Below are 24,332 nucleotides of genomic sequence, written 5' to 3'. Positions count from 1 at the left end.
ACAGGGTGAGGAAGGCAATCTGCAGAGATGGGTCCACTCACTTCCTCCTAGGATGGTGAACAATCGGGTTTCATGCCTGAAGTCCTGCTATCCTACAGGAGCCTCCTGCTCCTGTCCCCAAGTGAAGTCGCCAGTTCACTCCCACATGGGAGAAGAGCACCCAAGCCTCAAATGAGGCTGAAACACACCCCCCACCTCCCCAAGGCACTGGCTCCAAACTCCCCTCAACATCGCACCCCTAAACCCCATCTAGTCCGATGGTTACCAAGATGCATGGTGCCTGCAGTTCAGAGATGGTTAGAAGCCAAAGTCTCCCTCTGAATCCACAGAATCAGCCTCTGGGGGTGGAGTCTGAACACCTGTATTGCAAGCAGCCCCCTACCAGGCCCTGAGGGAGCCGTCCAGATGGGAACCTCTGGTGAAGGCTACACCTCCCCCAGCAGGATTCCCCAAATGCCAGGCTACCAGCTCTGTGTCTACTTTCTGTCCACCGTGTCCAATTCTGCCTCTACCTCTCTCCTCCACAGCAGTGCTGGCTACTGCCTCCAGGTACTATTGCTGCCCTCTCACAGCCCCCAAATCTATAGCACTCACACCCCTCTGAGTCCTCCTCGTGAGACGGATGCCAGTCACATAACACGATGCTCAGAGAAGGCTCTGACTTGTCAGGTGTTATAAAAAAAGGGCTGATGACCTCACTCCCTTTTGGTGGCCAGTCCCCTGCCCACTCTGAACTGAAGGCTTTGTGAAGCTGTCTTCCCCATTTAGCACTTACTTTTTCAGGAGGTTTCCTATCCTGGCATCTCCTTAGTTCGGATGACTATCATATAGGGCACAACCTTCCCAGAGCAATCCTGGCAGCCACATACCCTAGGCACACTCTCTACAGACCTAAGGAATGATCTTCTGAGAACCCAAATCAGACCACTTCCCATTCAAACCATCCAAAGGGCCCCTCACCACTCTTGGAAGAAAATCCAAACTGTTCCTCTGGCCCACAAAGCGCTACATGATCTGGCCTCTAGAGACCCCTCCCACCTCCCTCCTCTGCTCACAAGGCTCCCCTCTCAGGACAGTGGTCACACCCCTTCCCCAGCTCACGTGGGGCTCTCGGCCTCCTCTGGCAGCCCCACTGGGCAGCAGGCTCCTTCCTCTCGGCTGCTTTCTATCTCTGATCCTTGTCTAGGTCCTGCAGAGCCGTTGCCACGAGCCATGAAAAAGTTGCTGAGTCGTGTCCAACTCTTTGCAACCCCATGGACTATACAGTCCATGGGATTCTCTAGGTCAGAATACTGGAGTGGGTAGCCTTTCCCTTCTTCAGGAGATCTTCCCAACCCAGGGATTGAACCCAGGTCTCCCGCATTGCAGGCGGATTCTTTACCAGCTGCTGCCACAGCCATGGTGACTTTATTTCTCAATATGAGAGCACTGAGGAGGAGTGATGTCTTTGCTGCTCACCCTCGTACTCTCCACCACTGATGCAGAGGCCAGCACACAAAAAGGCGTTTACTACTCACTGGTGATGACCAGGAGCTGTTCCACAGCGGCCCAGCGACCTAAGTGCCAGCTCCAGGATGAGCTGGAGGGATCAGATCCTCTGTGTGGGTAAACTGACATTCACTCCGAGTTCCTCGTCATCCTCTTACCTGGTGGGGGCACACCTTGTAGACTTTGCCCCCTGTGAGATGAGGTGGGGGCTGTCGAGCTCTGGCTCCATTCTGAACAGATTCGTAGAGGGCCAACAAGGAGAAGCAGAGCTGCTCCTAAGCAGAAGGAGCAGCTTGGTTAAATGGTGGTAAATGCTCAGGGGCCAGGACTGGTCCACAGCAACTAATGCTCGCTCAGGGCGAATGAATCAACTGGTAAGGCCAGAGCGGGCCTTGAAGCCTCACCAGCCCAACGTCCTGTACCTAAAGGTACGGATAGGAACACCGAGGCCCTGAAAGGACTAGGTCACAGAGACAGCCACACTGCTCCAGCTGCCAGGCTCTGAGGCCTGGGTTCTCCTACTACTTTTAACAGGGCAGAGAAGGGATCAAAGAGGAGCCAACATTTGGATCTGAACTTAGCACATAGGATTTTTAAGCGTGAAATACATAATATATGGGTACAATATGCATACACGCACGCACACTCTATGAATGCTACAGCACTTCTTTTATAAGAGCCTAGAGAGGTGATAACCAGACACTGCAAACATCATGAGGCTGGTATTTTGGTTGTCGTCACTTTGCAAATGAGGAAAATGAGGCTCAGTTTATCCAAGGTCACACATAGTCAGCGGGAGAGCCTGGATTCTTGAACCCGAGTATGGACCCACTACCTTCCACAGAGGAACTGCCTGGATGCAAAGGCCTCACATACAAGGCCTGACCTGGCTGCTGGCTATCTCCCAGGCTCCCCTGCCCGCCAGCACCCTCTGCCCCAAACAAGTACCCAGTCACGGGGATTTGTATCCCTGGCCAGAAAAACTGCCCACCAGAAAGTCCCTGTCCCCAGCACCGCCCTGAGACCCACCTTGGAGTCTTCTGCCCCAAAGGGGATGCCACACTGCCTCAGCAAGCACTGCAGCTCCTCCTCGCTGTAGGAGCCGATCTCCTCAAGCTTACATGCGCCCTCCTGGAGCAGCCGCACCAAGGCACTGCCGTTGCCTGCAAGAGATGACCAGCTGATGGGAGGCGCTGCCACAGCCACCAAACACCCTAGGAAGTCCCTCACACGTGTGGAAGGACAAGCAGGGGGCCCAGTCCACAGTCGAGCAGGCTGTGCCCCAAGCAATGCCTGGCGGCTGAGAGAGGGGAACTCAAGGCAGGCCTCAGGGTGTTCTACAGACACACGAGGTCTCGGAACTGGCCTTCTGCTTCTGAAGGTCTAGGGGAGATATCCAGCAGAGCACTGGTGCAGAGAGCCCCCAAAACGGGTTGGCTTTTAACCTTTTAAGGTTTTTCAAAACCATGATCACAGATGCTTACCACACCGCAGCAGCTCTCATTTTAAAAATACTCTTGATATGCTACATTCCTGAACCTGCTGATCAACAGAACTATGTGGGGGCCTTACTTATAAAATCAATTTAGCAGGCCATAGCAGAGTTGGACACAACTGAAGTGACTTAGCAGCAGCAGCCAGGATTTTAAAAATGAAATAAAACAGCATTTGTTAAGGAAAAGGACGGTTTTATGAAAGTTGTTACTTACAGACACATACGCACGTGCTACTTAAATGAGCAGCACACTGGGTAACAATGTAGAACCTACTGCTTCAAGAAATTGAACCTACTGCTTCAACAAGAAATTCAGCTAACAGCTCACTTAACCATCACAACAACTTAGGTGGTGGGTAGCAGTATCATGCCCCTCTGTAAACAACACAACAGAGGATAGGGCAATGAAGAGATGTGGCAGAGGCCACATGGCTACTAAGTGGCACAGCTAGGAATCAAACTCAGGTTGTCGGAAACCAACATTCTCAAAAGAGCACCTGAGGGCTTCTCAACATATAAGCACAGAGCACCTGCAAAACCGCCTGAAAGACCTGCTGAGCAAGCCTGCCTCCCCCACATCTGTCTGTGAGAATCTCTGGGCTGGAGCCCTGTCCCCAGCGTTTTTCACAGGGTTCTCACTGTTCAGTGCAGGGCATGCCAGAAGCCTGACAAGTTCTATGGGTCAGTCCTAGACAATGTGGCTGACAGCTCTTCAAAACTCTGACTCTCCAGGGGATTTTGTCACAGGTTGTCACTATCTTTCTAGAAAGCTCTCTGGATGGCCTTGGCCCCCTCTTTACCACTCATGTTGTCTGGCTACAATGTTCCAGACTCCACAGGACCGTGCCCTGACCCCAGTCACCAGCAGGTGGCCTCACCAGGTACTGGCTGCATGTCCAGGCTCTTGTCTTTCTCGGTGTTGACGACCACAGCTCCTCTCATGAGTGGTGGGAAGAAGGGGGCAATGACAGAGGCGTCAAACCTGGTGATGGGGATGCTGGCGGGGAAGGCCACCTGCTCAATCACCTCTGTCTCCATTGTGGCCCAGAAGTCCTCCACGTTGACCTCACTAGATGCCAGGAAGTCAGGCCAGGTGAACTAAAAGGTCAAACAGAAACAATCAAAACACAGGAGTCACAGAACATCAGCAACACAACACGTAACAGCCTACCGTCTCAACACAGGCTGAGTAGGGGGAGGGAGATTGAGAGCCGTGTCCTGCTGGGATACCCCCAAATTTAACATCTCAGTGCCTCGCCTCACTGCTCCCTCCCACATCACTGTATTCCCCAAGACCTAAGTTCCTTCTGCATCTCCGTCTTTATTCCCGTCATTTTCACTGCCTCGCCAGGAGAGGTCAGCTACCACAGCCTGTCATGTGCCAGACACTGGCCAGACACTGGCTAATTAACTACTACTATACAAGCCAGAGGGGGGCTGAGGTAAGACCAGACCACCAGAGTGAGGGACAGAAGGAGAATGTGAACAAAGATCTAGTGCCAAACCCTTAATCCCTATGCCTGGCTTGCAGGAATCATGAGAGTAAAATTTAGCGGCACTCTGCCCACTTTAAAGGCCCTGTTGTTTCCTCCCTCCTCAAGAAGGTCCTCCCAACATGCAGTGATCTCTACGTGCAGCACGTACCATCCACTGTACACATCTAACCTTGTGCTATTCAATTCTCCTTCCTGTGAGCCCTGTGATGCGACCCTCAAAGTAAGACCCTGATCCTAGTACCTCATCAGATTCATTTGTGTTCCTCAGCAATGCTGATACCCAGGCTCCATCTCAACCTGGATGAACTAAATCCCTAAGTTTGCATTTTTAAAAGTGTCCCTAGGTGAGTGGTTCTTGAGGTTAGCCCTGGATCAGAGGCAGGAGTACCACATGGGAACTTGTTGAAAATGCAAATGCTCGGCCCACTCCCCATGCACTGAATCAAAAATCCTGGGGGTGGGGCCAGCAAGCCTCACACCAGGAAGTTTGCAAGCCGCTGTCCAATGTAATTCTTACGACCACGAAATCAGAACCACTGCTCCACATGTAGATGGCCCAGATGCTTTTCCTCTACACAGTCCCCAAGGGGAGGGGCCAGCTCTACAAACTCCTCATGGACAACTGCGTATTTGTTTTATACCTTCCTGTTTTAGTTCACAGACTTTAGAACACCCCCATCCCATTCTCCTCATATGCACTATCCAACTTTGCATCCCACACACAAAAGGGAGAAAACTAAGTCCTAGTCTCTAAACACCCAGAAACCCTGAAAAGAAGAGACATGCATATGGAAAGTGAAGGCAGCGCTACTCCATTCTACGAGAAAAGAGCTTTGATCAGGACAGGGCAGGTGCCAAGGAGGACTAGGACACATGAGCTTTGCAGGAAGGTGGGCTTCTCTCTATTCTGGAGAGCAAAAAGTCAAGCAGTCTGTGACCAGATGTGTTTCAAAAACTGGAGCTCAGGGTCCCAGGAGGTACTGGTGAATACGGCTGTGCTTAAGACCTCAGACTCTACAGTTAAGGAGCGAGACCAAGGCCAGATCTCAGCACCACCCCTTCCTGGCTGGATGAGCTTGGAAGGACTTCAGTCCCTTCATCTACAAAAATCTCACCGGGTTGAGAAGTCAGTCAGAGAGTAAAGCATTGAGTACAGAGTAAGAACTTGACATATGTAATAAAATGCTCAATAAATCATAGCTGCATTACTATTAACATTTCCACAAGATAAGAAGATTTGAATGAGTCTGGAAAGAGCCTTTTTCGCGATAATAATACAAAAGCAGTTCATTTTACCCACAAGGGACACTCAGAAGGCTCCAGTGGTATTATGCCAGTTTTCAAACATCTCATTATGCACCACCACCCCCTTAAAAATAGAACTGTTTGATCAGTATACTTTTTTTTTTAATTGAGAAGAAAAAGAGGAATATGCATTAAATCACTAATACACTCAGCTGGTCAGGCTAAAACACACCAGAGGTTTTCTTCAGAGGTCCTGAACCATGCCCAGTGGAGTGAGCTACACATCTAGTGTGTAAAGACTCACGTGGCAGAGTTCAGAGATGGAAAGTCTGCACCCCTGTGACTACTAGCACACTCACTGGGTACCCCAAACCTGTGCAGGCAGACCAGCCCTCTCAGCTTGATGACAGGGAAAGCGTTCATCTGTGGGATTTTTTTTTAAAGAATTCCCAACACTAGGTTAAAGAATTTTCTCTATCAGTCTCAATTTGCAACAAGTTTTTATCACAAATGGGTGTTGAATAAAACTGAAAGCCTTTTTAAGACATCCAGTGAAATAATGAGTTTTCTCCTCTAAACTGTTAAGTATTCAACTATATTAGTATATTTTCTAATGTTGACATAATTCTCCTTTCCTGGGATAAACCTAAGTCATGAGTTTACTTTACATGTTGTTAGATTTGTACTCATTACTAATTATTAGATTTGCTATTATCTTATTCAGGACTTTGGTATCGATATTCATGTGTACCATCAGCCCAAATTTTCATCTGATATTAAATGTTTGGTTTTGTTTTCAGTTATATGGCCTTATGTCTTATACCAAAATAAATCTACTTTTGCAATTCTTCTATGAGTAGAATCTTATTTCTTGGATATTTGTTAAAATTAATGTATTAAGCCATTTGAATTTGTCGTTATCTCTGTGTGACATTTTTCAGTTAAGAACCTAAGTCAGGTCTTCCCTAGTGGCTCAGTGGTAAAAACTCTGCCTGCCTGCCAACACAGGGGAGACAGGTTCGATCTATGATCTGGGAAGATTCCACATGCTGCCAAGTAACTAAGCCCGTGTGCCACACTATGGCGCCCGTGCTCTCGAGCCCGGGAGCTGCAACCACTGAGCTCACGTGCCCCAGAGGCTGCTCTGCAACAAGAGGTGTGACCTGTCCTCAGTCACTCAGTCATGTCCGACTCATTGCAACCCCATGAGCTGTAGTCCACTAGGCTCCTCTGTCCATGGGACTGTCTGGGCAAGAATACTGGAGTGGGTTGCCACTTCCTTCTCCACCCAGGAACTGAACCCGCATCTCTCGAGTCTCCTGCATTGCAGGTAGATTCTTTATCACTGAGCCACCGGGGAAGCCCACAAGAGAAGTCCCTGCACCACAACTAGAGAGCAGCCCCTGCTGCCACAACCAGAGAAAGAGCCTGCACAGTAACAAAGACCTCGCACAGCCAAAAACACACACACACAATTATGCATACATATATTCAGAGCAGGCCACTCCTTCTCAAAACCCTTCGCTGGCTCTCCATTTCACTCAGCAAAAGTCCTTACAACAGCCTGGGCCGCCCAAAGCCTCTTAAACCTCACATATCCTACCAGTCTCTCCCCTACTCACAAAGAGCCAGCCACATTGGCCTCCTTCCTCAACTATGCCCAGCAAGCCCGCTTCCGACTCCGCTCCTGCTGCTCCCTCTGCCTGAAAGTTTCCCCTGCTGAAATCTACATGGGCTTCAGAGCTCTATTCTGATGCCCCTCTGTCAGAGAGGACTTCCCCAACCACCCTCTATAAAGCAAGAATCTCTTCTTCCTGCCACACTGCTCTCATCTCCTACTGTGCCTTATTGTTATTGTGTTACTTTTAATGAATATGTATATTAATAGTATATCAATATAACATATACAATTATTAATGTTTGTTTCCTATCTGTTTCCTCAAATCAGAAAGTGAGCTCCATAAGAACTCCACGGGTTTAACCGCCATTTCCCAAATGTCTAAAAAGTGCACCTTCTGCTGCTGCTAAGTCGCTTCAGTCGTGTCCGACTCTGTGTGACTCCATAGATGGCAGCCCACCAGGCTCCCCCATCCCTGGGCTTCTCCAGGCAAGAAACACTGAAGTGGGTTGCCATTTCTTTCTCCAATGCATGAAAGTGAAAAGTGAAAGTGAAGTTGCTCAGTTGTGTCCGAATTTCAGCAACCCCGTGGACTGCAGCCCACCAGGCTCCTCCGTCCATGGTATTTTCCAGGCAAGAGTACTGGAGTGGGTTGCCAATGCCTTCTCCAAAAAAGTGTACCTAGTTCATGTTTAATAAATTAGTTGAATAAGTAACAAATGCCCCCATTTCCATCCAGCCTTCCTTAGATGAAAACCCGGGCAGTGGCGGGAAAAGGCTCCTCGCCTTACTCAGGAAAGAATCAGAGCCATCTGCTCCTGGGACCTCATGCAGGAAGGTGGCTGTCAGTGTGAGGAGGTGTCTAAGAGTGACCTGTGGTGACCAAGAGGCACTTACCTCCACACTCTTTAGTGCCAGCACATTGTTTTCACTCCTCTGGGCAACTTCCACTTTGGGGGCCACTCCACAGATGCCACAGATCATGTCATTGTAGTCTCGGACAGTGAGGCACTCGAAAGCCCAGTAGCCGTTGCACAGCAGCTCCTGCAACTGGCTCAGCTCCTCCGAGGTAAGAGTCTTCTCTGGAAGGAAAGCAAGAGCTCTGAGAAGTTCACAGAAAAAGATCTGGAGGCCACGGGTGATGAACAATGGCCAGGGAGAATAACAATTCTGTAAGAATGCTTCTCTCCTAAGAACATCTAAGAGTATTAACCACCGGAGGGTCAACCACCGGGGCTCTTAGGTGTTCAGGGCAATTGCCATCAGAGTACTGATGGGCGCACCCAGCACCCACTGGGACCCAGACGCTGTGCTGAGAGCTTTGAACACATTCTCATTTAACTCACATCCTTAGGAACCAAGAGCTGTTGTTATCTTCACTGTGTAACTTTAAAAACTGAGATATAAAGAATAACTTACTGAAACCCACAATGCCACTAAGTAGCAGAGGCCAGAGTCAAACACAGACCCGAGGACCTTGGCTCTACTCCATCTGACCTCATAGCAAGGAAGGGACAGGGGGCTGGCTTCTATAGGAATGAATGGAAAAGCGTAAACAGAAAGAAATGAGGGAAGCAAGGGGAAAAACCATTTCAATAATAAAAAGTATGGTGCCCATGCTTAGGTCTCAGTGTGAACTTTGGAAATGGGGGAAGATCTCCAGAAGCTGTGTATTCAGAGTGAACTTGATTAGCATGTACTAAGGCCAAGTCTACCTATGACCAAAGAATGAGCTTCTATAAAGTCCATTCGATCTTGTGTTGAAGGCTGCTGCACCCGTGGAAAGACTCAAGTTTTCCAAAGTTAGTTCAGCATTTGTAAAACTCAAAAGGAGGAGTGTGTTAGGAAGCCAATGTCTCCTTTTCAAAATATCAGACCCTCCTCCAGGTAATTTTTTCAACAAAAGTCCATCACTGAAAATCCCCAGGGAGCCTAGGACTAACCTTGGAAAAAGGGAGAAAGCCAACCTTTACCTGTCTGCTCCTGCACTGACTTTAGGAGAGTGCTGACGGACACTCTGGGGTCCTCCCCCAGCTTGATCTGGTTTCGGATTGCAAACAGCAAGTCCAGGCTCACTAGTAGCTTATTTCCCACATTAAAGAGACCTGCAGATTAAAAAGTGACAACAGAGAAATTCACTGTTAACAACATCCATGATGGCAAAACACTGGATACTAACTAGGTGCCCATCAATGGGGAACATTAAAAAAATAAACCACGGTACATTCATATAATGCAAAACTAGAGGTCACCTGCAAGTTGGTAACCTACAAGCAGCTATGAAGGAAACTGTTTAACTGGATTCCATTGTACCCAGACCATAGAGCAGCCTTCGCAGCACACAGGAGTTGCTCAAAAAAATTGTACGGAAGATGGCAGAGTAGAAGACGTGGGCTCACCTCTTCTTATGAAGACACCAAAATCCCAACTAACTGCCAAAAAACCATCAACAAAGAAACCTTTTTAAACAAAAAAGACCTTTTTAAACATGATACCAAAGGTTGAGACCACAAATGAGAGGGTCCAAGTCCTGATCACATAAAAATTTAAACAAGGGGGGAAAAAAAAACCACACACACAAAAACCCAACTCTCATGTCCAAAAAAATCAAATTTAAAAGACAACTAATAAACTGGTGAAAAACTCCATCAACAAAACAATCCCAAAGAATGAAAATGTTTACAAAAGAAATTCATGAAACAGACTGAAAAACACAGAAAACATATAATCTTCCCAGCTGTCAAAGAAATACAACAGGAAGAGAGTGACCAAGACAGTGGAACAGTAGGGCATGGAGCTCACCTCCTCCTACAAATAATCAAAAACACATCTAAAGATGGAACAATTCATACAGAACATCTAAACACTGCAGAAGATCTGAGACTTCCAAAAGGGCAAGAAAATCTCCATGTAACCTGGGAGAACAAAAGGGCGGGGGGTGGGGGGTATGGGGGAAAGGAGGGCAGTCAGGATGTGACCTGTGCCCCAGGGAGGGAAATGTGAGAGAGGAAAGGTTCCTGCACCTTGTGAAGCCCCAGCACTGGTGGGGAAACCAGCCTGGAACCAGGAGGAGCTTAGACGCCTCAGGGGGAAAGCGCAACAGTCAGTGTGAGGGAGGCAAATCAGAGACACTTTGCACGGGTGGTCAGTATGGCCTCCCTGCACTCTCCTGCCTGAGATGCTAACCCACCTGTGCGGGCAGTGGGTGCGTGCTGAAGCTCGGACTTCGGAGATCACATCTGGGAAGAAGACCGGGGTTGGCTGCATGGAGACAGTCTGAAGGGGCTGGAGTGTGGTGGCTGACTGTGTACGTCAAAGAAGCCTTGGTCTCCTAGTGAGACGAGACACCACTGTTGGGGGGTGTACAAGGAAAGGGGCAGGAGACCACAGGGGTGCTTCTTTCCCCACACATGTTCTCAGTCAACAGGACACTACCTATACAAGCTCCAGGAGGCAACATGAGCTGCTGCTGCCATCACAAGCTCCAGAGGTATGCGCAGGCCACCCCTACTGCTAAGACATGCACGAGCAAGCACCAATCACTGCCCCCTGCTAGCATGCAGCCCCAGGAGCACAGGTAGGCCACTATACCTTCATACTCCCTATCATAAGGATGACGGCAAGCATGGGCTAAGCAAAGAGGTAACAAGCACCCAAACTAAAAGCAACAAAAATATTAAACCTATACAAGGATGCTCCCACATATAGTGCTCCAAGACTATGGTAGATAATTGTTTCTCCTAAACTCATACAGTAAGAGAAATGTAAGTAAAATGAACAAGCATAGGAACCATTTCCAGTTAAAAGACCAAGAGAATTCCCTTGAAGGAACAAACAATAAAAGATGTTTTCAATCTGAAATTGAGTTCAAAAAAGTAGTAATAAAAATTCTGAAGGAATTAACAGAAAGGCCATCGACAGAAACACAGATTACTGTAAAAAGGAACTAGAAACTATAAGGAGTAGCCAAGAAAAGTTAGAAAATTCATTTGCTGAGACAAAAGATGAGCTAAAGGCAATGGACAGCAGAATAATGCAGAAGAATGAGTAAGTGATCTGAAAGATAGAATAATGGAAATCATCCAATCAGAACAGGAGACAGAAGGTGAAATAAAAAATGAAAGCAATATAAGAGAACTATGAGATAACCTAAAGCATGCTCGTCTATGCATAATAGGGATTGCAGAAGGAAAAAGATCAAAAATGTATTTGAATAAATTATGGCTAAAAACCTTCCAAATCTAAAGAAAGAAACAGATAAACAGATACAAGAAGCAGAAGGTCCCAAACAAGAGGAACCCAAACACACCTATGCCAAGACAATAAAAATGGCAGGGAGGGAAGGGACATGGGTGTGCCTATGGCTGATTCTTGTTGATGTCTGAGAGAAAACAACAAAATTCTGTAAAACAATTATCCTTCAATTGAAAAAGTAGCCAAAAAAAAAGAAAAGAAAAGAAAAGAAAAAAGGCAAAGTTTAGAGGATTCTAAAGGCAGCAAGAAAGCAACCAAGTTAATCCCAATGGACTCCTCCCCATAAGGCTACTCTGAAGGCCAGAAAGGAGTGGCAAAATACATTCAAAGCAACCTAGAATATAATACCCAGCAACATTATTTCTTAGAATAGGAGAAGAAATAAAGAATTTCTCAGACAAGCAAATACCAAAAGAATATAGCAATACTACACCTACCATAAAAGAAATATTGAAAGATCTTCTCTAAATAGAAAAGCAAGAAAGGCACACAAAAAAGGAAGTCACAATGGGAAAGTAAAGCACAAAAAAATCTTATTTGTGAAAGTGAAGATAAACACAAGGAACAGCAAAATGATAAACAAGAAGATGTAAAATAAAATGTGGCAGAGAGGAGTAAAAACATTTAGATTCTTTTTTTTTTAAAAAAGAATGTGTTTGAGTCAATATGACTATCAGTCTAAAGCAAGTAGATATAGGAAGGGGTTAACATACTTGAAAAACAGGGTAACCACAGATCAAAAGCATATAAAAGACTCATAAAAAACAGAGAATACAAGCATAACATAAAAGGAAATCATCAAGCCACAAAAAAATATGATAAAAAGGAACAAAGAAGAAACATAGAGCCAATAGGAAAACAAGGTTTAAAATGACAATAAATACATATTTTATCAATAATTACCTTAAGTATCAATGAACTAAATGCTCCAGTCAAAACACAAGGTGGTAGACTGGATTAAAAAACAAGAGCCTACAACATATTGCCTATAAGATTCACTTTAGGGCAAAGCACATACACAGACTTAACGTTAAGGGATGGGAAAAGATATTTCATTCAAACAGAAATGACAAGAAAGCAGGGGGTTACATACTCCTACCAGATAAAACAGGCTTTAAAACAAAGGCCATAAAGCAAGCTAGACCTTATATAATGATCAAAAGGGTCATACAAGAAGAGGATATTACATCCATTAACATATATGAACCCTCTATAGGAGCATCAAATTATATAAAGCAAACATTAACAGACATAAAAGGAGAAACTTAGAGGAATACAATAATAGCAGGAAACTTTTAACACCTCATTCACATCAATGGACAGATCTTCTAGACAGAAAATCAGTAAGACAACAGAAACCCAAAATGATACAACAATTATGAGGCTCAATTATTTCAGGATATTACATTAAAAAATAATAATAAACATTATTTTCCAATGTACATGCAACATTCTCTAGGACTGACCACATACTAGGGCACAAAACCAATCTCAGGGAATTCAAGAGTATAAAAACCACTTCAAACAATCTTCTCTGATCTACAGTAGAATGAAACCAGAAAGCAACCACAGGAAAACAAGTGAGAAAAAAAATTACATGAAGAATGAAAGCATTTTACTAAAAAGGCAATGGATCAATACGTAAATCAAAAAGGAAAATTAAAAATACCTTGAGACAAGCAACAATGAAAACACAATCATACAAAATCTACACAAGGGAGCAAAAAAGTTCTTAAAGCTAAGAAAGCTCACAGCTATACAGGCCTTCCTCAAAAAACAAGAAAAATCTCAAATAAGCAACCTAAATTACCACCTAAAAGGCTGAGAAAAAGAAGAACAAGCAAAGCCTAAACTCAGCAGAAGGAAGGAAGTAATAAAGATGAGAGAAGAAATAAAACAGAGATTAAATAATAGAATGAAATCAATAAAACCAAGTGCTGGTTCTCTGAAAGGGTAAACAAAATTGCCCAACTTCTGGCCAGGCTCACCAAGAAAAGAGGAAGAACCCAGATAAACAAAATAAGAAACGAAGAAGAAGAAATAGCAACTGATACTGCTGAAATACAAAAACCAGAACAGAATCCTACAAATAATTATATACCAACAAATTCGACAAACTAGAAGAAACGGACAAATTTCTAGAAACATACAGCTCACCAAAATTGAATCAAGAAGAAATCCATATTTGAACAGACTGATTACTAGAACTGAAATAGACTATGTAGGTAAAAAAAAAAAAAAAACCAAAAAACTACCTACAAATTAAAGTCCAGGATCAGATGGCTCCACAGGCAAACAATACCAAACATATAAAGAAGAACTTCTACTGATCCATCTCAAACTTTCAAAATACTGAAGCAGAGGGAACACTCCCAAAGATATTATACGAAGCCACTACCACCCTGATACCAAAACCAAACAAAGGTAATGCCAAAAAAGGAAAACTGTAGGTCAATATCCATGATGAATATAGATGTAAGAATTCTCAACAAAAACACTAACCAAATCCAACAATACATAAAAAAGATCATATACCATGACCAAGGGGGTTCATTTCAAATTCACAATGATGGTTCAATATACACAAATCAATTAATACGCTACACCACATCAACAGAAGAGAAAAAAACACGTAATCATCTCAACAGATGCAGAAAACACACTTGACAAAATTCAACATCCATTCACGATTAAAAAAAAAAAGACTTAACAAAATGCATATAAAGGGAACATATCTCAATATAATAAAAGCTATTTATGATAAACCCACAAATGATATAATACCCAACAATGAAAAGCTGGAAGCTTTCCCACTAAAATGTGGAACAAGACAAGGATGCCCACTCTCACCACTTCTATTCAACAAAGTATTGGAAGTCCTAGCCACAGCAATCAGACAAGAAATAAAAATTGGAAGGGAAGAGGTAAAATTGTTGCCACTATATGCAGATAACATGATGCTATACACAGAAAACCCTGAAGACTTCAGAAAAAAACAGAATTGATAAATGAATTAAGCAAGGCAGCAGGATACAAGATTAACCCACAGAAATTGGTTGCAGTTCTTTACACTAACAGTGAAGTAGCAGAAAGGTAATGTAAGAAAATAATACCTTTAAAAACCACACTCCCCCAAAAATAAATAAATAAAAAATACTTAAGAATACTTTCACCTAAGGAGGTGAAAGACTTCTACACTGAGAGTTATAAAATATTAATAAGGAAACTGAAGATGATTCAAAGAAATGGGATGATTTCCCATGCTCTTGGTTGGAAGAATTAATATTATTAAAATGGCAACTAATCAAAGCAATCTACATATTTAATGCGATCCCTATCAAACTACCCAGGATATTTTTCACTAGAACAAATAATCCTAAGATTTATATGAGACAATGAAAGGCCCTTAGGGAAAAAAACAAAGCAGAAGGCACAACCCTTCCAGACTTCAGACAACACCCCAAAGCTACAGTAATCAAAACTGTGGTACTGGTACAAAAACAGACATACAGATCAATGGAACAGAACAGAGAGCCCAGAAACAAACCCACACATCTATGGTCAGAGGCGGCAAGAACATACAATGGGAAAAAGACAGTCTCTTCAGCCAAGTGGTGTAGGGAAAGTTGGACAGCTGCATGTAAATCAATGAAGTGAGAACACATCCTCATACCATCCACAAAAATAAACTCAAAATGGCTTACAGAGTTAAATATAAGACATTATAAAACTCCTAGAAGAGATCACAGGCAAAACATTCTCTGGCAAAAATTGTAACAGAGTTTTCTTAGGTCAGTTGCCAGGTCAATAAAAATAAAAACAAAAGTAAACAAATGGGATTTAGTCAAATTTACAAGCTTTTGCAGAGTAAAGGAAACCACAAACAAAAGGAAAAGACAACCTATGAAATGAGAGAAAATATCAGCGAACAACGTGACCAACAGGGCTTACTCTCAAAGACATACAAACAGCTCATGTAGCTCAACAACAAACTAAACCACCTAACTGAAAAAGAAGCAGAAGACCTAAATAGACATTTACCAAAGGTGACATGCAGATGGCCAATAGGTACATGAAAAGATGCTCAACATCATTATTAGAGAAATGCAAATCAAAAAGCTGGAGACAATGTGGAGAAAAGGGAACTACCCTCTCCAGTGGTGGAATGAAAACTGGTGTAGCCACTATGGAAAACTAAAAATAGAACTACCATATAATCCAGCAATCCCACTCCTGGGCATATATCCAGAGGAAAACATGGTGTGAAAGAATACACGTACCCCTGCAGCAGCAATATTCACAACAGCCAAGACATGAAAACAACCGAAATATCCACAAGAAGGATGAACAAAGAAGGATGGATACACACACACACACACACACACACACACACACTATACTGCTGCTGATGCAAAGTCACTTCAGTCGTGGGTTGCCATTTCCTTCTCCAATGTGTGAAAGTGAAAAGTGAAAGTGAAGTTGCCCAGTTGTGTCCAACTCTTAGCGATCCCATGGACTACAGCCCACCAGGTTCCTCTGTCCATGGGATTTTTCAGGCAAGACTACTACTGGAGTGGGGTGCCATTGCCTTCTCCACACACAGAATACTACTCAGTCATAAAAAAGAACAAAATAATGCCATTTGCAACAATAAGGATGCAACTAGAGATCATCATACTAAGTGAAGTCAGAAAGAGAAAGACAAATACCATACGATATCACTTATATGTGTAATCTAAAACAGCACAAATGAATCTATGTATGAAACAGAAACAGCCTCAGACAGAGAACAGACTTGTGGGGGAGGGTGTTGGGGAGGGATGGACTGGGAATCTGGAGTTAGAAGATGCAAACTATTACATATATACTAGATAAATAACAAGGTCCTTCTATAAAGTACAGGAAACTATATTCAATATCCTGGGATAAACCATAATGAAAAAGAATATAAAAAAGGATATATATATGTGTGTGTGTGTATAACTATGTCACTTTGCTGTAGAGCAGAAATTAACATTATAAATCAACTATGCTTTAATAAAAAATAAGTTTAAAGAAAGGCAGTATTGTAACAGTTTCTATGTATCAAGTTGACAAAGCTGAAAAAATTATAATGATGAGGAAGGACTTATGGTTCAAGATGGCAGAGTAGAAGGTATGCACTCATCTCCTGCAAGAACACCGAAATTGCAACTAGTTGTTAAACAACCACTGACAGGAAGAAGCTTGAACCTACCAAAATAAGGTACCCCATATCCAAAGACAAAGAAGCTGCAGTGAGATGGTAGGAGGGGTGCAAAAACAATAAAATGAAATCCCATATCTGCTGGGTGGGTGACCCACAAACTGAAGCACAATAATACCAAACGAAGTTCTCCCACTGTTGTAAAGGTTCTGAATTCCATGTCAGGCTTCCCAACCTGGGGGTTTGAAAAGGGCCTGGGAACCCCCTGCCAATCTGGCCTTTAAGGCCAGTGGGATTTGATCATAGGACTTCCACAGGACTGGGGAACTATAGACTCTAGTCTTGGAGGGCACAAACAAAATCTTGCCCACACCAAGACCCAGAAGAAAGGAATAGTGACCCAACAGAAGACTGAACCAAAACTACTTGCTAGAGTTGGAGGGTCTCCTGTGGAGGCATGGGTTGGCAGGGGCTCACCACAGTGACAGGGGCACTGGCAACATCAGACCAGGAAGTTCCCCCTTAGCGTAAACCCTCTTGAAGTTCACCATTAACCCTACCATAGAGCCTGTAGGCCCCAAGGCTGGGTCAAACAACTGCCCCGGGGAGGGAGAGCAACCCCACCCATCAGCAGATGATTGGATTAAAGCTTTACTGAGCAAGGCCCTGCCCACCAAAGCAAGACCCAGTTTTTCCCATTGCCATTCCCTCTCTTAAGGAAGTTTATATAAGCCTCTTCACCTCATCCACCAGAAGAGCAAAAAGAAGCACAGTCCCACAGCAGCTAAAACAAAAACCGTATTACAGAAAGTTAATCATGATAAAAAGCAGAAAGTTATGTCCAAGATAAGGAGCTTCCCTTGTAGCTCAATCCATAAAGAATCTGCCGGCAATGCAGGAGACCTTGGTTCAATTCCTGGGTCGGGAAGATCCCCTGGATAAGGAAATGGCAACCCACTCCAGTATTCTTGCCTGGAGAATCCCTGGACAAAGGAGCCTGGCAGGCTACAGTCCATGACATCACGAGAGTCAGACATGACTTAGTGAGGCTTCCCTGGTGGCTCAGACGGTTAAAGAATCTGCCTGTAATGCAGGAGACCTGGGTTCAATCCCTGGGTTGGGAAGATTCCCTGGAAAAGGGTATGGCAACCCACTCCAGTATTCTTGACTGGAGAATCCCCATGGACAGAGAAGCCTGGTGGGCTACAGTCCATGGGGTCACAAAGAGTTGGAAAGGACGGAGTGACTAAGCACATGTCCCAGATGAAGGAACAAGATAAAACTCCAGAAAAACAACTAAATGAAGTGGAGGAAGGCAACCTTCCAGAAAAAGAGTTCAGAATAATGATAGTGAAGATGATCCAGGATCTTGGGAAAACAATGAAGATGCAAGAAATGTTTACCAAAGATCTAGAAGAACTAAAGAACAAACAGAGATGAATAATACACTAGAAGGAATCAATAGCAGAATAACTGAGGCAAAATAGATAAATGACCTGGACGACAGAATGGTGGAAATCACTGCCACAGAACAGAATATAGGGGGGAAAAAAAAGTGAAAAGCAATGAAGACAGCCTCAGAGACCTCTGGGACAACATTAAATGCACCAACATTCGCATTATAGGGGTCCCAGAAGGGAAGAGAGAGAAAGGACCTGAGAAAATATTTGAAGAAATAACAGCTGAAAACTTCCCAAACATGGTAAAAGAAATAATCAATCAAGTCCAGGGCATGATAAACCCAAGAAGGAATACATCAAAACACATACTAATCAAACTGATAATAGTTGAAGACACACATAAAATATTAAAAGCAAAAAGGGAAAAACAACAAATAACATACAAAGGAACTCCCATCAGGCTATCAGCTGATTTCTCAACAGAAACTCTATAAGCCAGAAGGGAACGGCATGATATATTTAAAGTGATGAAAAGAAAGAACCTACAACCAAGACTACTCTACCCAGCAAGACTCTCCTTCAGATTTGATGGAGAAATCAAAAGTTTTCCAGACAAAGCAAAAGTTAAGAGAAGTTAGCACTGCCAAACCAGTTCAGTTCACTCACTCAGTCGTGTCCGACTCTGCAACACCATGGACTGCAGCACTCCAGGCTTCCCTGTCCATCATCAACTCCTGGAGCTTGCTCAAACTCTATCGAGTTGGTGATGCCATCCAACCATCTTATCCTCTGTTGTCCCCTTCTCCTGCCTTCAATCTTTCTCATAAATAAGCATAATGTATATATTTTAGAAAACTTATGAATTTTTGCCTAACTAAAAAATTTATGACATTTTGATTCCACTTGTTTGACTTACCATGAATAGAATGCTATAGTTAATTTAAAGGACTAAACATGCAACAATCAATGAAGGTTTACTTTATAGCACAGGGAACTATAGTTAGTACTTTGTAATAACCTATAATGGAAAATAATTTCAAAAATATTATATGTGTGTATGTATAACTGAATCACCTCGATGTGTACCTGAAACACTGTAAGTCAACTATACTTCAATAAAATACATATATTAAGGGAAAAAAACATGCCAGGAAAGAAATTATAATGCTAATCTACTAAAGTTCTTAAAGTTAATAAGTGAGTTGTACAAGGTCATTGAATAAAGTTCAATAGATAAAACCCAATTATGTTTCTAGACTAGCACTGAACAGTTAGAAATTGAACCATGTCATTTAACACTGAACAAAATTAAATGCCTAGGTATAAATCTAACAAAATACCTACAGGACCTATATGCTAAAAACAATGAAACACTGATGGAAAAAAAAAAACACCACCTAATCAAATCGAAAGATAGACTATGTCATGTATTAGAAAGACTCAATATTTTTAAGCATGTCAAACTTCCGCAAGCAGGTCTACAGATTTAACACAATTCCAATTAGAATTCTAGCAGGATTCTGTAAATACTAACAAGTTGATTCTAAAATTCATATGGGAATGCAAAGAAACAAAAAGAGTTAAAACAATTCAGGAAGAACAAGGTTGGAGAATTTACACTACCCAAAGGATAAGAGTTACTACAAAGCAACAGTATTCAAGACACGTGGTACTGGCAAAAGGACAGACAACACAACCAATGAAACCGAGTGCGGAAACAGACCTACATACACATGACTAAGCTGTTTTTCAATTAAGTAGCAAAGGCAATCCAAAGCAGAAAGGACTACTTTTTAACAAACAGTGGAATAAATGGATGTCCACATGGAAAAAATAAACCTCAATCTGGACCTCACACTTTACGTAAAAATGAATTAAAAATGGATTACAGACAAAAACTATAAATTATAAAGCTTTTACCAGCAAACATAGGAAAAATATTTATGATCGTCACCTAGATAAAGACAGCAATAACATCAAAACAATTGCTAAAATAAAATTTAATCAATTGGTCTTTATCATACTTGAAAATTTTTGCTCTGTGGAAGATTCTGTTAGGAGAATGAGAATATAAGCCAAAAACATAATAAAATATCTGCAAATCGCTTATCTGACAAAGGATGTATATGAGAATATATAGGGAATATTCAAAACTCAACAGCAAGAAAACTACCCAGTTCAATGGGCCAAAGATGGAACAGGTACTTCACCAAAGACATACAGATGGCAAATAAACCCACAAAAAGATGCTCAACTTCATTAGTGTTAAATACAAATCGAGACCACATTAAGTTATTACTACACACACCTATTAGAATGGCTGAAACATACACACACAAAATAGATAATACCAAGTGCTGACATATGAAGCAAATTGGAATTCTCACCCATCATTAGAGGGAACACAAAACGGCACCAACATAAGTAATCAGTTTGGTGATTTCTCATAAAACTAAACACACACTTACCACATGGCCCAGCAATGTGACTCCTAGGGTATTTATCGAAAATAAAATGAAAACTTAAGTTTAAACAAAAGCCTATACATGAATGTTTACAGTTATGAATACAACTGTCAAAATAGGTAAAAATCCAAACATTCCTCAAGGAATGAACAGACAATCAAGTGTGGTGCTCTACACAATGCAAAACTACTCAACAATAAAAAGGAAAATCTACTGATATACAGAACGATATGGATGAACTTCAAAGACATATATATATAGTAAAAGAAGCCAGACTCAAACACTATTCACTATAGATTTATATGACATTCTGGAAAGATAGAAATATATGGAATGAAGAAACTATCAAACAGTTGCCAGAGGTTAGGGGTGAGGGGTCATTAAGAGAGAATGGCGTTATTAAAAGGGACATTAAAAGAGAATGCTTTGGAGGTGATGAAACTGTTCTATATACTGATTGTGGTGGCAGTTAGAAAACTCAGTGCATTTGTCAGAACTCAGAACTGCATAACAACAAAGTTTACTGCATGCACATATAAAACATAAAGTTATATATTAAAAAAAAAAAAGAGAGAGACTCCAAGTGCTATAGGCTGAGACAGACTGCAGGGAAATGGCACTCTCATTAGTTGTTGAAGTAGTACAAGCTCAGTCTGGCAATATAAGACATTAAAAGCATGAATTCAAAATAAGGCACCATAAGGTTCTGAAGACAAGGAGACTAATAAATACTTCATCTTCAGCACTCAATTGTACATGTAAAACTCAAGATTCAAATTCTCAAAGTGGTTAGTACATGGTCAATGTTCAATGAATGATGCTGATGAATAGAGGAAAAGGGTGAATATACAGCAATTCCACTTTTGAGCATCTGCCCAAAGGAAATAATTAAGGCTGTACACAACGACTTAATTATAAAGAGAACTCTAAAATGGAACAGGGTCATATATTTCTCCTTAAATATGGGATGCATTTTGCCACTTGCCAGCACAAGAAGATACCTATGATACATCGCGAAATTTAAAAACAACACTCCAAAACAACATCCAGCACAATCCCATTTTTGTTCAAAGAAAAACTGTTAAACCTATAAATCCTATACCTTCTTTTATTTTGTAGGGATGAAAAACACATCTGAAAGACCACAGAATACAATGTTGAATATTACTCTCATGACAGTAGGATTACTACTGATTTTTAGTTTTTTCTTTTTACTTGTCAGTGTTTTGTTTTTTTCCACAACGAAGATCTGCTATTTTAAACTTAACTTTGTTTAAAAGAGCCCTAATAAGAGAGTCCTAACACTTCAGAGATACACATAATCTTCTGGGGCTGCTCTATCCAGGAGCAAAGATGTCCTCTTCCTCAGAGGCCTCATCTGAGGGAAAATCCAATGCTCACAGGACCAGAGGTGTGACCCAGAGGCTGTCCTCAAACATGTCCTTTGAGGGTAAAAAGGCTGGCACCCACCTGTATAGATGTCCATGAAGCTGTGCAGGGCCAGACAATGGGGATTCAGACACATCTTCACCTGAGCAGTCACGACCTGCAGCCAACTGGCTGTCAGCAGCCAGCATTCCTGGGGCCCCGCCAGAGAGCTAGTACCAAGAATATTTAAAAAAAAAAAAAAAAAAAAAAGAAAAGAAGGAAAATCAACCTTTTAATGCACTTCCTAGCAAACTCAAGACTTTAAATGTAGTAGGAAATGAAGGTGCTGGACCTTGTGCTCCAAGGATTTTCTTAGGTGGGTGTTCCCCCTTTGTTGGAATTGGGCTTATGGAATCACCCCTAAAGTTAACATAATTCTGAACTTATTATCCAATTTAACAACCCTAATGATCTCCCACGGAGAAGGGAATGGCAATCCACTCCAGTATTCTTGCCTGGAGAATCCCATGAACAGAGAAGACTGTCAAGCTACAGTCTATGGGATCACAAAGAGTCGGACATGACTGAGCCACTGGCAACCCACTCCAGTACTCTCGCCTGGAAAATCCTATGGACAGAGGAGCCTGGTGGGCTATAGTCCATGGGGTTGCAGAGTCGGACACAACTGAGCGACTTCACTCACTCACTCAACGAATTCCCAAATCCAAGCATTTTACCGGGTAGTCCAGAAGTAAACTAAATCCTAAGCTGGGGACAGTATCATTTCAATAGAAATAATAGATAATCACTATTATTATTATAATTTTATTTTTGGTGATTGCAAATGTAAAGGAAACCTAAGAAAACCTGAAAAGAACATCTGCAAAGGTTACAGCCTTAATTGTATTTGAAGAAAGGGTGATACAGGTTAAGTAAGATGGGGCAGCAAGGGGAGGGTAAATCTGAAAGGGGTGCTTACTTTTGTCCCCCTTTGAATAATGGGCTGCTACAGAGAAGGCACTGCGTGGATGGAGACTCGTAGTAATTCGACCAAGAGGTTTGCTCGATGGTGACCGTCTCCTCACTCACGTTGGACAGGACGAGCCGAGAGCTATTGAGTTCATGAATCAAAGAGAAGACCTCGGCCAGCTCTGACTCATTCTCAGGAATCTGCAGGACTTTGCGCAGCAGCTGCAGTGTTGACTGGCGCTGGATCTCCCTCTGGGCTGCACTCAGGGGCTCTGTGGCACTTAACACATCCGGGAGTGGTGAGCTTGCCTCCTGGAAGAGAGCAGATCCATCACGAAACACCATCAAGGGCAAAAAAGAGGTGGCCATGGGCTAAAACCATGAGAGGGTGGGACTGGCAAAGTGAAGGGCCTATGATTGAGGTGGGAAACCTAGGTCCCTAAGCCACTCAGCTAATAACTCACTGTATGACTCACAGCAAGAGTTTTCTCTCCCTGGCACTATTTCTCTACCAGTAAAATAAGAGGATTATATACACCTCTTGGTAATGGTTTCAAGATTCTGCTCCCATTCACCAGCTGTGAGGTTTGGAGGATAACAGACCAGGGGTTCAATTCTGGATATGCCACTGAAGAGCTGTAAATGGGTAACCGCCCGCAATACCTCCAAAAATGAGGGATCAAAATACTAATAATCTCCTAGAGTTGTTGCAGAGTAAATGAGATAGTGCAAGTATTCAGCATGCAACAAAAACTCTATGAATGGTAGTTTTGATACGTAAACAGGCACCTGTAGAGCTTGAGCATTTATTTTTAACACCGTGTGGCTTCTGAATACAAGGGAACTTTATACACCAGTCAGAGGCTTCCAGGAAACAAGGTTCTGAAACGCTCTCTGAAACAGGTCCTTCTTATACAGGTCCCTTTTCAATGGAGGTCCTTCCCTGATCTGTGCAAATGTAGCATCAATCACTCGCTCCTTCACGCTCCTATAGTCTACTCCTTTACTGCATATTTCATTTTCTCATAGGTGGCAAGTCATTGTTCTCTCCCCTGCTTATTTACTGAATTTCTAATACCACCACTGAGGGTACACAAAAGATGCTAACTCATATTTGCTGGACATATTATATGCTGTTTCATGGAGGTTAACTGCATAACAACTTATTAACTCAGTATACCTATGACAACTCTTGTCTTGCTATCTGTAATAGTTTGGTTACCTATCTTCCCCCTAAGCTAGACTGTAAGCTCCTAAAAGGAAGTGGGCATGTCTTATTCATCTTTGTATCCCCCAAAGCTGACCCATAATAGGCTTTCAATACATGCTTGCTGAAAAAATGAATTTGA

General features: G+C 42.7%; 1 protein-coding gene across 2 annotated transcripts in view; it reads right to left on the bottom strand.

Annotated features, from left to right (window-relative positions):
- Window positions 1-24,332, bottom strand: part of HMGXB3 (HMG-box containing 3) — a 56,937-nt gene that overhangs the window by 2,442 nt on the left and 30,163 nt on the right. For both annotated transcript variants that reach the window (XM_065918882.1, XM_065918883.1), the window contains exons 12-18: window positions 22,994-23,295; window positions 22,117-22,244; window positions 9,316-9,447; window positions 8,240-8,424; window positions 3,862-4,081; window positions 2,518-2,651; window positions 1,647-1,763 (exon numbers count right to left, since the gene is read on the bottom strand). In XM_065918882.1, coding sequence (XP_065774954.1) covers window positions 1,647-1,763; window positions 2,518-2,651; window positions 3,862-4,081; window positions 8,240-8,424; window positions 9,316-9,447; window positions 22,117-22,244; window positions 22,994-23,295 — 1,218 coding nt within the window. The remainder of the gene's footprint in view (window positions 1-1,646; window positions 1,764-2,517; window positions 2,652-3,861; window positions 4,082-8,239; window positions 8,425-9,315; window positions 9,448-22,116; window positions 22,245-22,993; window positions 23,296-24,332) is intronic.

Source organism: Muntiacus reevesi, chromosome 1, assembly GCF_963930625.1.
Source record: "Muntiacus reevesi chromosome 1, mMunRee1.1, whole genome shotgun sequence".
Lineage (NCBI taxonomy): Eukaryota > Metazoa > Chordata > Mammalia > Artiodactyla > Cervidae > Muntiacus > Muntiacus reevesi.
This window is presented reverse-complemented; position numbering and strand designations above follow the sequence as displayed.